The sequence below is a fragment of the Habropoda laboriosa genome, unplaced genomic scaffold (genome assembly GCF_001263275.1).
Source record: "Habropoda laboriosa isolate 0110345459 unplaced genomic scaffold, ASM126327v1 scaffold70, whole genome shotgun sequence".
NCBI lineage: Eukaryota > Metazoa > Arthropoda > Insecta > Hymenoptera > Apidae > Habropoda > Habropoda laboriosa.
The window spans coordinates 706,311-719,530 of NW_017100198.1; the positions used below are offsets into that span (position 1 = coordinate 706,311).

A 13,220-nucleotide genomic window follows, 5' to 3' on the forward strand; every position below is an offset into this window, starting at 1 on the left:
GAATAACTTAAATTAAAATTTTTATTATATTGAAACCTTAATACGTACAAAGAGCAATTTACAATATGCCTGTAATAAATTGCTTGCGATGCTTTTCGACGCAACAAGGTTTCATTTTTCACAAATATGTTTACAAATAAATAATTTAAAGAAGTAATTAATACACTATTATTTACAAGAAACATAATGACTATTAATTATACAAATTCTGCTTGTTATATATATATATATCGTTCGATGAGTAAAATTATTAACAAAAATGTTAATGTTTTAATAAGTTAATAAAAATTTTTGTGTTTTGTACCATATTTTTATATGATTGAAATTACTAAACAGAATCAAGCATAAACTTTTTTGAATAACGTTTGCATTGGTTTTTATGAATATTTTTATTCTTATATGCTCAATCTAATAATCTTATATTTAACGAATTGCTTAAATAAGAAATATTGTTCATTGCATTTGATTTGGAGAAAACGGAAGACGAAAGTAATTGATAATGAAGTATGTTTGTCTATTTCAGTTTCTACATGTTCGATACTTATATGGAAATTATGACAAATAACGGTACAAAAAGGTAGTTCGGTTAAGGCCTCATTGTGGGTCAGTTTTAGGGCGAAACTGTATTGAATGTAAAATGAGTGATTCGGATCGATTGTCCTCATTTCATATTCTTGATACGTTATATGTACGTATCAAAAACATCGATAATATAAATATAAAATTTTCCAAATAAGAACAAAGTTAACAAACTTTTATAAAAGAAAAAAAATCACATGCTATAATTTATTTTGTAATACTGCAAGTTTTAACTTTAGAATTTAAATTATTCAAATAACTGAAAGAAACTTCATCTTCTAAGAACCTTCAATCTTTAAACGCTATTATAATTAGTTTATACTTAAAATTGTATAATTTAAAAGGTAGATCTATAAATTGACAGTATCGTACAGGAGTGCAGTCTAATGTGCAATATCATCAAAACAAATCCGACATAAAATCGTCATCGCCGTAATCACTGTAATCATCTGCTCCAGGTGGTACGAAAATCCCACCAAGCACGCCGGAAAGGTTTTCACCGAGACCCATTGCCGACGCGACTCCAAATACGAGTCTCATCATAAGTAATCTCATAAAGTTCACTACGTTCGTCTCTTTGCTTTGCAGAGACAATTGTGTCGTTTTCCTTGCTTTGCTCTCGACGCATTGAATCTGTTAAGTATTATAAATATTTGTTATCGCGTGTTACTAGTCAATATTTAATTAGATCGTGAATGTGTCGAGAAAAGAGAAGCAGACTTTTATAATTATTTGATATTATAGTTTTTAATGTATATGGTTAAAAAGTATACGGTTCTATTTAAAAAATAAAGTTGAACTTCGTATCTTTTCTATACATCCAGTTTTCTTATTTAAAATATATTCGCGGGAATTGACTTAAATGTGACACTCTGTATACATAAATTCTTCACACTTTGTAAGTTAAGTCTAACCACATCGTAAATAAATCTATTACTGAAATACGTTCCACTATTATCGGTAATTGAATAAATAGCGGGAACTGCGTTCCAATGTTGTAATTAATTGGACACTATCCAAAGAAGGATACTTAAATGTATTTGCGCGTAGTGCATTAATTAATTGGAAATTTTAATTGAACTCTCGCTCAATCGGTACTTACGCTGATACAGACAGTGACAACTACTGCTAAGGCGAGCGTAACTTTCATCTTGCACTTCCGACGCGTTAATCACTTCCGGCAAATATCAGTGAATACTTTTACGAGCGTCAATCGTTCGTTTCTTTTTTCTCGTTATGTTCGTTTCGTTTCCCGCGGTTTTGTTTGCATCGATGGGACCGTTTCAACTGACCACGCAGAGTGAGCAAAGAGAACTGAACGAATGAATGTTTCCGCAGGAGAAACCCGTCTGGTTCCTATTCTCGTTAAACTCGCCACTAATAGAGTACAGGTCGTAACATACAATCGAACAGGTGAACGATGGGGACAAACTGAAATATGTGCCGGTGCCATGATCGCAGAACCAAAGTTATTCTATGGTAACGGTACACAACGAAAAAAGGCATCTAGGCCATTTCTCCAGGTTATGTGATATGTGCTTAACCACATATCTATAGTTTCGTCCAGCGGAGGGTCTTAATAGGAATTCAGGATAAAAAAAGAAATTCTTCTACGAAAGTGCCTCCACATTGTGGTGGACCGATGTACTGTTCTCAAAAGTTTCATAGCTGGTTGATAAGTGTTGATCTAAGTGTTCGCAGTTTTTCTGAATTTTCAATGGATAATCGAATGATATGTAACGGATATTTTAAAATATCCTCCTCTAATTGCTCTTAAATTTTAACTTTTTAAATCACGTGTGGTTATGCAATATAAGGAAAATCTAATATATTTACTGTAACGTTGAATAAGGTTGGTGCTTAGAGAAAAAAAGAAGAAACAAGCGCATATTCGTCATTTGCACGTAATTACATGTATAACCTAAAAATCATCAATTTCATGGTTTTGCTTCGTTTGATTCGAAGAACTAAACAGTTCGTGGTAAATGGTTATTACACGCTGTTAAAAGCGGTCAAGAAATTAGCCTGAATAACAATGGTGAAGTTAGGTCTATTCTGTACCTCGTCTGTGGTGAAACGGACCGTTGCTTTTCAAACATGTACCATCAGCACATAATCACAGCGTTACAAATGCTTTAATTCCTAGGTGCAATATGATATAATGAATCTCTTATTTCATAAATATATGTAATTAAAATAAATTTTGATTATAAAATTGCTACAATAAATAATTGCAAATGAAAAACAACAAGGCCAAGGTAAGTGTGGTGAATTTTATGGTTTACTGTCGTCACTGCATCATTATCGACTGTGCTCGAAATGGTGGTTTCATTACCATTCAATCGTTCTCGGTCGTTAAATAGTTCGTCAATCATTCGAGGACGTAACGAGTCTCTCATTTGTCGCCCATTTAGGTTTCTCGGACATGCAATAAGTTTGATGAATGTTGAAGTAAATTGTTTTTTAAAACCGTTCGTTGCAAAAATTTCTATAGATATATGGAAATATGTTACTTTCATTTTGTAATTAATCATGGTAATTGATTCTTCCTACATATCTGCAATTCTTCGTAAAACAGATATTATGTTTTTTTTATGTTATAACGAGCAACACATAAAAACGTAAGAAGTAGCTTAAAAATGTGTAATAAAATCAACGTAGGATAAAATCTAGGTAATTTTATATAATTGCAAGAATGCAAGAGTTAGTTGAGAAAATTTGATCGATCCCTATTTAAGTAACGTATTTCTTGTTTTTTTTTTTTCGATACATTCGGAAGAAAAGTAATTGATTTACAATTATTCGATCACGAATATATTTTTCTCATATAACTCCGTTCATTTTTTATATATATTTTTCTGTTTAATTCTACATTTTTAAGATACTTGCGTCACTCATTATTGAAAACAAATTTAAGGGTACATTTCTTTTGAAGACTCAAAAACAAACATGATAAATTATGCAAAAGTAATATTTTTATATCTTATCTTCGCTAAAAAATTTCGCTATTCAACTCTCATTTCTCGAAAACTTTTGTACAACAATCAAGCAACAATCAATTTCGCATTCAACGACAAACTTGCAACCGAAGCTCAGATATGAATACGATTGTCTTTTGTTTTTAATGAAATATCTTACACTATTGCTGATTCTACTTATTTGCCGAGATATTGCGGTGTTCCATATTAGGTACAGTTACCCTAATTCCCCCATTGATAAAAATGAACCTGCAGCTTTGAACGATCAAGGTCGAAACAAATTTTTTCAAATATCTTGCTCCTTATCTTCCTCGAATTGCTGTTTCGGCACTCGAATTATGCGTACTTTCACGCCTGACTGATTGTTTCGACCTCACTATATCGGTTCCATCGACTATACCTATCTCGCGATACACCAATAATCGTGAGACACGTACCTTCTTAAATGCAAAGAATCTCAAAACCCCATTGAAATTTCCATTGCTTTTACTTTCGCCGTTTTTCCACCTTTATTCTGATATATTACAGACACATTAAAGTGCATTGGCTCACGCGACGTTCGGGGCATTCCCCTGAATCTTTTCTCGAGCGTGCCTCGATAGACAAAAATAGAGGATCGCCAACGATTGTGGACGATCGAAGAACGGGTTTGGAACGATTGAATGGAAATGAAAATCGTTCAGAATCGGTTAGAGAGGCCGCGACAATGACCGAGGAACGATCACCTCGACGACGAACGACGATGCTAATGATGAGGAGGTTCGATTTGCGGGGAAGGCGAAGGACAGCAAGGAGGATTCAGCTGGCACTGGGAGGGTTTCCTTTGGAATCGGCGATCGGGCGAACACGGGGAGCTTGTAATGAAAGGCAGGATGCGCCCGGGACCGGACGTGATGTTCTTCGCATACAGAAACAGTTCCAGAAACGAAGGAAACACCGTCGCTGGACTATGATGATTGGTACCCCTCCATCAAGATAACCGTGGCCTAAGTATGGCATGGCAAGAGGACGTCACCGGATAACTTTTTATACCTTGTCAACAGTTTCTACATTTACTTATGACGTGACACTAATTTCGTTCTCATCAAGCCGGAAATTACTGTTTCTTTCTTCGTGGCTCGGATCTCGCATCGGGCGTCCTCGCATTTTACAAATCGGGTGCATTGTTGAAAAAAGTACTCGCACTCGTTTATTGCGAATCTCCTTGGGATTGGAATTTCACTTGTTTTCTTTTACTTCCCTTGTAATTTCTTAATCTCCTTGAGGAGAAATTTGTCGAAGTTGAGGAAAAGGATGATCGAATCGTTTCCTGTACAACTTAAAACGAATAGTATTAGTACCTCTAAAGAAGTTAAAGACAGGAGTAAAGATACGATTAGAAAGATGAGAAAGTGGATTATTCATGCAAGTGATTATCTCTAATTCTAAATACGTATCTGTACAAGTGCAATTTTTTCTGTTACACTTTGTTAAGAATTTTAGAAAAAAATAACAAGTTTTCATTATTTAAGTTCCATTGGTGGTTCTTATTTTTTTTTTTTATCGACGGATTATTGTACAGTAAAACCAATTTTCATAGTATAACGCATGCAAAGAATGCTAATAGGATAAACGATGTATTTGCATAGGGGAATACCAGGGAATTGGTAAATTGAAATGTCGCGTGCATTCGACCGCGACAGAGATTTTTGTAGAGGAAAGCGATTCAGTAAAACGAAACGATCAATACCTATCAATGGGACTTTCTGTTGCAGCCTACACACAGGTGAGCATAGAATGAAGTAAACGCACGTCAAGAGTTCATAGACCCAGTCAGCCTATTATTTAAGTTTATGCATTTGAGTTTGCGCATTAGTAGCTGTGCAACGTGTACTACACCTCTGTAATTTTTAATGTGCTTTCACAGACATTTTATGTGCCAACTTATTTGAATCTTTTCAAACAACATGAATGATATCTGGACAATGAATAATTAGAGTAATTTACTATTACAATAAGACTTCTACTTTGATAAATTACGTTTTAACAGAGATAAATTATAATTTTAGGTAAAAAAGAGTATATAGATATGCGGATATTTAAGTGTTTATATTACGATTTCGCTGTTTAATTTTAAATTGAATAAAGTCCGATAACTTAGTGAATCTGACGAGTTAAATTTCTGTGTTTAACTAAGTGTGTGTTAAACTAAGTCTTTTTTTGAGAGAATATACCCATTAATAGAAAATACTACATACACTACAGTATACTATACTATAATATACACTTATAAATAGCGCAGGGAATGTACAACATATACATATGTATCTTCTTATGTATATGGCAGATGCATCCGATTAAAGCCTACCATTCACATGAAATCATGCGAAAATTCTATACGGTTTTCATATCTTATGTATGTACATATATACAGGGTGGACCACGTGAAACAGACCACCTAATTATCTTCTCTGGAATTCTATTATTCTGTGGAATATAATAAAAATATGTCTGTTTGCTTAGAATAATCTTTAAGTTGAAAAAGTAAATTAACTATTTCTTTCTGGTAAAAAAGAAATTCAATATCTCTATCTTTACAATATTCAACGTGCACATCTCACAGCAATAATCGAATATCTTTTTTCATTTTATCAAATCTTTATCAATGTTCTTCCGGTCCGTCTAGACACATCCGGAAGTTGCGGCCACGTCAACGTGTTTCCAAGAAATGCAAAATTCATGTTACGTCAATTTAAAAATCGATTATTATTGACAGAAGATCGTTTTCCCGTGACGTGAGTGCGTTAATGGGATACGTGTCGCCAAGCGTGAAACAATAGCACGCCTCTCTGTCCTTGTCCGTTTCAGCACCGCTAGGAATCGGTTCCTCTTTTGCGCTATCCTTCGAGAGAGAGGACTCCTTCTCTCTGTTAGTGCATGCCTCACCCTCACGGATGACACTTTGTTCGGGCTCCGCGATAAGTTTTACTCGTCGTCACGAATTTGCATTCGTTCCTGCCAGCCGGCTGAACGAAATGCGTCGACCGAACTTCTCTTAACTTCTGAGCAACATCTCCCGTTTTTTTTCACGCGTGTTTCTTCCTCTCCTCGTTCTTCGCTCGACGGTTTTTCTTTGAAAAAAAAAAAAATGTGTCAGTGGATGGTTTCTCGTGAGTTTGAAATTTTTACGTTGCTCGTCTTACCTCGATGGACTTCTCTTTGTCTGGTGTGAAATCTTTCCTTCGACTTTCCGTTTCGTTCGATATTTTTCTTTTTTCTGTCGATCGTTTTGTGACACGTGATTTTGGTGAAGAGAAGTACCGCTGGACGATAGGAAGACTGTTGTTAAAGAAAAAAAAACAGAGGAAAATAAGTAAAAGAAATACAAAATGAACGCGGAGGAGGTAAAAGTTGGATGCTTTCAAGTGGTGATCGTGTTTCTGCTTGGTGTTAATTATGTCATAGTTGCTATGAGCCACGCGTTGCCGGTTTTTCACAATTACACACCGAAATATTACTGTCAGGTAAGTATTTTCTTCTTCTTCCTTGTTTCTATTTTACGAATATCAAATACGGATTTTGTATGGAAAATCTCGTTTAACTGCACTTCTGTTTCGACTATCACACGTCTTACAAAATTCACCAATTATTTGACGCTTGTATTTTATTTATGGATTTTGTTACTATCAGCACACACTTTGATGCCCCTTTTTACGTGAATCTAATTGATATTTGTTTATCATTAGAAAAATATGAGATTGTTGGAGAAAAATGTTCGTACTATAATCTTTTACGTTAATATTTTTATATCGTAGTTTTGAAAAAAATGAATAATTTCTTGATACACTTTTTACTCTTATAAGTGCATTTTTAAATGTAAATTATTATCAGACCGATTGGTACAGTGCAAAGATACGAGTCGGTAAATTAAATATTAACCATAACATGTTATAACTAGTTGTTACTTTAGTAAAGGGAACAATTGTCCTACTAACTATTGTGTCCTGTGAAGTTCCTTTTCAACTCTATAGACGCAACTATGTACATAGAAATGGTCGTAACTTCGTATCGCACGTGGTAGCGAAATTTAGCAATTGTATAATGAAAATGATTCAGAAAAGGGACAATAGAAAACCGCTACGAAGAAGATCGACAATTTTTACTTTTTCCTCGTTATTCACGTTAACGTTGTAATATTGAGAAATTTTAAAATAGATATCAAGTGCGCTCGTGATTTACGTACTCAGGAATATAAAGTTAATTTTTCAAAAATTGAACAAGTGCAATACAGTGCAGTTTTATTTCAGAAATGTATCACTTTCTGTTGAAAAAATATCGAACAATGTCGAATATTTCATTTCTATTGTCATTAACAATTATGCTTGAGAAGTACGAAACGGTAGTCCGGTTAATTTCCATTTTTTCCAATTTTTAAACACCCTTGAATTATTTAGCATGCTTAACGTTTTATGGGATATACGGGAAGGTTGATTTGCATATTACAGGCGAAGAATGGGACGAAACGAACGTACGGTTGCCAAGAGGTCGGCAACGTGACTGTTGCAACCAACGGAACTTCCGGCTTCAAAGAATCCTTGGATGCAGATTTCTGCTTCGGCGAATATCAATTTTCAACCGAATTCGGGGAGAATAGCGTTGTAACAGAATGGGGTTTAATTTGCGAGAAACGGTATTTGACGTTTCTTGGACCGACTGTTTACTATATTGGGGTTTTAATGGGCGCCTGGATCGCTGGACTTTTAGCAGATCGTATAGGAAGACTTCCGGTTCAAGCGATTTGCCTTTACACTCAGGGCACAATGGCTGTTGCATTATACGTTGTGCAGGTAATTAACTTCTTCTATTTATTTAGGATGACAAAGCGAAACAGCGAGAAATTCATGTTTTTTTAAATAAACAAAAATGTGCAATAGTTCGTTATTGTATTGACTTTGAATTTATATTGGTAATATATTGAAATGTACAGTTTAATACTTAACTTTCTAATCTCCTTCTTGAATTCATTTAATCTTTCACTTTACTCAATATTATATGTATAATTTACATTGTAGGTTGAAATATACTTACTTGGTTGTCCAATAAGTTCGTACCGTTTATCGATGTGCCATTTAAATCAATATTTCAAACATACTTTTAAATGTTACGAAAGTCACACTCCTCTCGTTTTACAACTTCTTCCTATCCTTTTAGCAAAGTCGTTATACCGTCACTACAAAATTTCTTGTTTTTCATTCAAATACTTTTTAATGTTTATTTCTTATAGACTTGATATTGTCAAATTTTTTGCCCACTAAAAAATGTTGTAATTTGGTGGGACAATGTCCGGAGAATATGGCGGGTGTGATAAAATTTCTCAATCGAATTTACGCAAATTTTTTGCACTTCTTGTGATCTGGCATTATCGTAGTGAAAAATCACTTTGTTTTAATTTAAGAGTCCTGGACGTTTCAATACTATTGTTTCTCTTAACTTTTCTAACTGAGCACGTTATACGTCTGAATTATACAAAAGAGTAACTCAAAATACAAACCACTGAACTTACTGGACGACCTAATAGTGTTCCATTATCTTTTTAAATGAATTTTTAACGAATTTTAAATTAACGATAATGAACATTCGAACTTCGAAACTCCTATAATTACTTTGCGTTAATTAAATGCGTTTGTTGCATGTAGAAATGGACAAAACGTGAAATATGGAAATGAACATTGAATACCAAATTAACGGGAATATGTTCCTTTTTCCTTGCTGAATAGAGCTTTCATTTCAGAATTACCCCACGTTTCTGGCTCTTCGTGGACTGCAAGGAGTCTTTGTTCAGGGTTTACAAAATTCGACGTATATTCTTTCTTTGGAATTGTTGCCCGCGAAAGCACGGACATTCGTCGCGTTGGTTATGCAAATTGGATGGGCCATCGGTTTGATCCTTCTGGCCGCGCTTAGTTATGTAATACCGGATTGGAGAATTTTACAATTGGCAGTCTCGGTTCCCACTGCGGCAACTGTACTCTACATTTGGTAATTAGAGATATCGATATTATATACACACGAACAAGTGAATAATTTGCAAAATATAAAGTAAGAAATAAATTATTTTAACCCTTTCATTGTTATTGCCGGTTTGAAAATTTGCCGTGCTGTGCCCTTGGCGTCTTTTCGCATGCTTTCACCTTAATTTAATCTTTAATGAAATTAATTTAAAAAAAGATATTTAAAGACGACAATCTATCACGTTTACGTACTAAAATCTGCAACAGCGAAAGGGTTCATATATTTTCATTGAATTCTCTTTCGTTTCATCTGAATTATTCGCGAAAAATTAAGTCTATAAATTTCATGATTGAACAAAACTTTCATTTTTCTAACTCACTAACCAGGGCCGTATTTACCGTAAGGCGCAAACTGAGACTTCACTCTCTATAGTTCCATAATAAAATACATATTTTTAAATAAACGCCAAATTTATGAATTCGATTAATTGAAATAGACTTTGTTCTTTCGAGTCCTGGTAATGATGTTTCGCCTAGGGCCTCCGAAAGTATAAACGCGGCCCTGTCGCTAACAGTAACAATGCAATTTCCAATCGGCACTATAATAATATGATTTTATTATTTCGATTACAATACAAAGATACTTTCAGGATTATACCAGAATCGCCAAGATGGCTGTTGGCAAAGGGTAAAACGACGGAAGCAGATATGGCAGTGGAACGTATCACGAAGTACAATGTCTGTTGCACCAGATCACGGAGGGAAAATGCTAAAACGGAGAGCAGCATTCTCGAGGCAGCGACGCCGGTGAAACCGGAAAGGAAGTCGCGTGTTTCATGTGCAGACTTGAAGAAATCGAAAACCGATAACGAAATGAAAGAAGAAGCTGCGAATTTGCTGAATAGCAACACGGATGCAGTGCAACAGAAAGTTCGAAGTAAGAGATCGGGATATTTGTCGTATTTGAATGTGAAAAAAGTATTTAATAATTATTATAGATTACATTTATTCATTTTTAACACATTCAGAGATCCATGGAAAATATCAGATTTTTTTTTCTATAACTTCTACATTGCAATATATAATTTTAACGAAACAGTCGTTGTATTAGATTCGATATATTATTTAATATTCTTCCCTTTACTTTTCACAGTTATAGTTGGAATTACAATACAAGTATATTATATGTATATTTTTTTAGAAACGAGCTTGAGAGCGATTTCAGAAAATTTGGAGAGCAAACTCCCCAAAACGGAATCAGAACCGGAAGCTGCTCAACGTGCAAATGGAGAGATAGAGAAGAGGAATGCTCCGTCAAGCTCGAAGACTCATCGGAAGTCGAAATCGATATCACAGCCGGCTGGTAATCAACGACTTTCCATGAAAAATGCGTACGACACCGTGGAGCTACGAACACCCGTGAAAAAGGAGCCTTCGCCGAGTAAAGAAGAAGAGAAAAAGATTAACAAAGTCAAAGAAAAATCTAGCAACGTTCAAACGAGAGAAGAATTGATGGAACTGTTCAAGTCTAAATCGTTAAGAAAGTATGGTGTCGTAATGATTTGTCAATGGTAAGATTTCTCTTGGACTTATTTTCCATAATCGAAGAAATTATTTGGTGAAATCTCGATTAATCCCTGAGTATCAATTTAGTTTGAAGAAATCTTCAGTTTCACTTTATTGTACGATATATGTATATTTTTGAATTTCCATGAAACGAATAATCTGTTAGTTATCACGACTTTTAATTCACTAAACAAGTGTACGTGCATATTTCCGTATAAGAAATACATGTAACGTATTAGACTCGTAAAGATATACTCTGTGAGATAGTATGATTCTGTACGCGGGTTTATTTAATTACTTATTTACTATGTTTATTCAAGGTTGACTTCTTCTATGGCGTGCTATGTGTTTATGACGCTTGTCCCGACTTTCCCTGTAAATAGACATGTCACTTTTGCTCTAGGAGGGGCATTAGAAATTGCAACGTACGTGTTTGTCTACTTTGTATTATCCAGATATGGTAGACGAGTGCCGATGTCCGCGTATCAATCTCTCAGCGGTACAATTTGCATCTTATTGGCAGCTATAATTATTTTGTCTAATCCTGCGACTGCAATCGGTACGTAATCGTAACAAGAAATATCATTTACAGTCACACAACAGCGTATTTGCTTTACACTCGCGAAAATTAACCTATGTATAAAATACGATACGTTTCCTTTATATTTGATAATCTACGTTTTCTCGATACATTTTCGTTTTGTACAAAATATAAAGCGTAATTGTATTAAGTACTTACGTATCTGCAATAAATGATATCGAACACTCTGTAATAAGATGATAGACGTATTTACGATAGATCGATACATTATCGAAGTAAGGTTTGCGAATATGTTCATGTTATTACCATAAATTGCGGGAAAAATACATTTAAAAGGTTATTACATTAGCGGTTATAACTTGACAACTTCTCGGCATACTTTCGACTAATATTTCGGCATATGAAATTGCTAGTGATCCACATATTTTTCGAATACGTTTTCTTCGAAGTTTGTACTTCTTTATAACCTTTGTATATTGTTACATTTGATCATTTTTATGTCATTATTTGTAGATGTCACGAAGACCGTTATGCTCCTATTTGGAAGAGTAGCAGTTATGAGTACAGTTTCCGTAGCATATTTGTACACGATCGAAATATTTCCAACTGTTGTGCGAGGGACCTGTTTGGGCTTGTGCACCGTTTTCGCAAAAGTCGGCAGTTTGTGCACACCGCACGTATTAATATCGGTAAGATTTACATATACCGGATGTCATTGTTTTCGAAATTCATTTAACGGAACGTACGGGATCGTTGTACCGAAAATTATGACCGATTCGACACGAATTCTTGTTAAAAATTTACAAGATATATGTATGTATAATTTACGAGTGCAATAAATGTTTTTTTAGGGTGAACATTTTCCAGTCACCATTCCGTTGATAATCATTGGAATGCTTTGCTTAGTGTCTGGAGCACTTGCTTTACTTTTACCAGAGACTTTGCACAAAGTTTTACCCGACACAACAGAGGACTCTGAGTTGTTGATCGTAAAAAGGAGAGAAAAGAAGAATAACGAGAATCTAAACAACGAGAGTGCACTTGTCAATGAGGACACTTCAGAAAGGGAAATATTGAGAGCTAAATTATTCTCGGAAGATTGGGTGGACGCAGGAAATGGTATATTAGTGAATTTCACGGAGAATAAAAATTCCGATTGAAAGATTTACAATTCTGTATAGACAAAATTCATATTGCATTTTTATATGCTGATGAATCATAATCAGCAGCTTGATGATAAAGTGAGATTATCCTTATTATTTTCCATGAAGACTAACTTTTTATGGCAACTTTTAACAAATGATTTTAAATGCAAAACTCTGATGCAAATTGCTGTTTTATGTCTTTTTGTGTGCAATTGATACATTAAAAAGGGTTTATTTAATTTATAATTGTGAATTACCTTGAATTAATCGTTACTCATCCAAGTTGAAATTGCGCTTAAAGTTAAAAAAGAATTTCTTATAAATTGATGAAAATATTCGAGAAAATGTATCATTGTGTATTATACTCTTTATACACATGCGCATATTAGATTATTATGCTAATATTTATTATTCGTTATAC

General features: G+C 34.4%; 2 protein-coding genes across 2 annotated transcripts; one reads left to right on the forward strand and one right to left on the reverse strand.

The window, feature by feature from the left end:
• Nucleotides 1-978: 978 nt before the first annotated feature.
• Nucleotides 979-1,826, reverse strand: LOC108570373. The gene is made up of 2 exons (XM_017932227.1): nt 1,682-1,826; nt 979-1,212 (listed from the first exon to the last, which is right to left on the reverse strand). The coding sequence occupies exons 1-2, from the start codon at nt 1,727-1,729 to the stop codon at nt 979-981; spliced, it is 282 nt and encodes a 93-aa protein (XP_017787716.1). The 5' UTR covers nt 1,730-1,826.
• A 5,099-nt stretch (nt 1,827-6,925) lies between these two features.
• Nucleotides 6,926-12,814, forward strand: LOC108570355 (solute carrier family 22 member 8-like). The gene is made up of 8 exons (XM_017932207.1): nt 6,926-7,060; nt 8,042-8,383; nt 9,328-9,575; nt 10,198-10,484; nt 10,749-11,118; nt 11,434-11,672; nt 12,168-12,343; nt 12,506-12,814. Exons 1-8 carry the CDS (start codon nt 6,926-6,928, stop codon nt 12,812-12,814), a joined length of 2,106 nt encoding a protein of 701 aa, XP_017787696.1.
• Nucleotides 12,815-13,220: the final 406 nt, after the last annotated feature.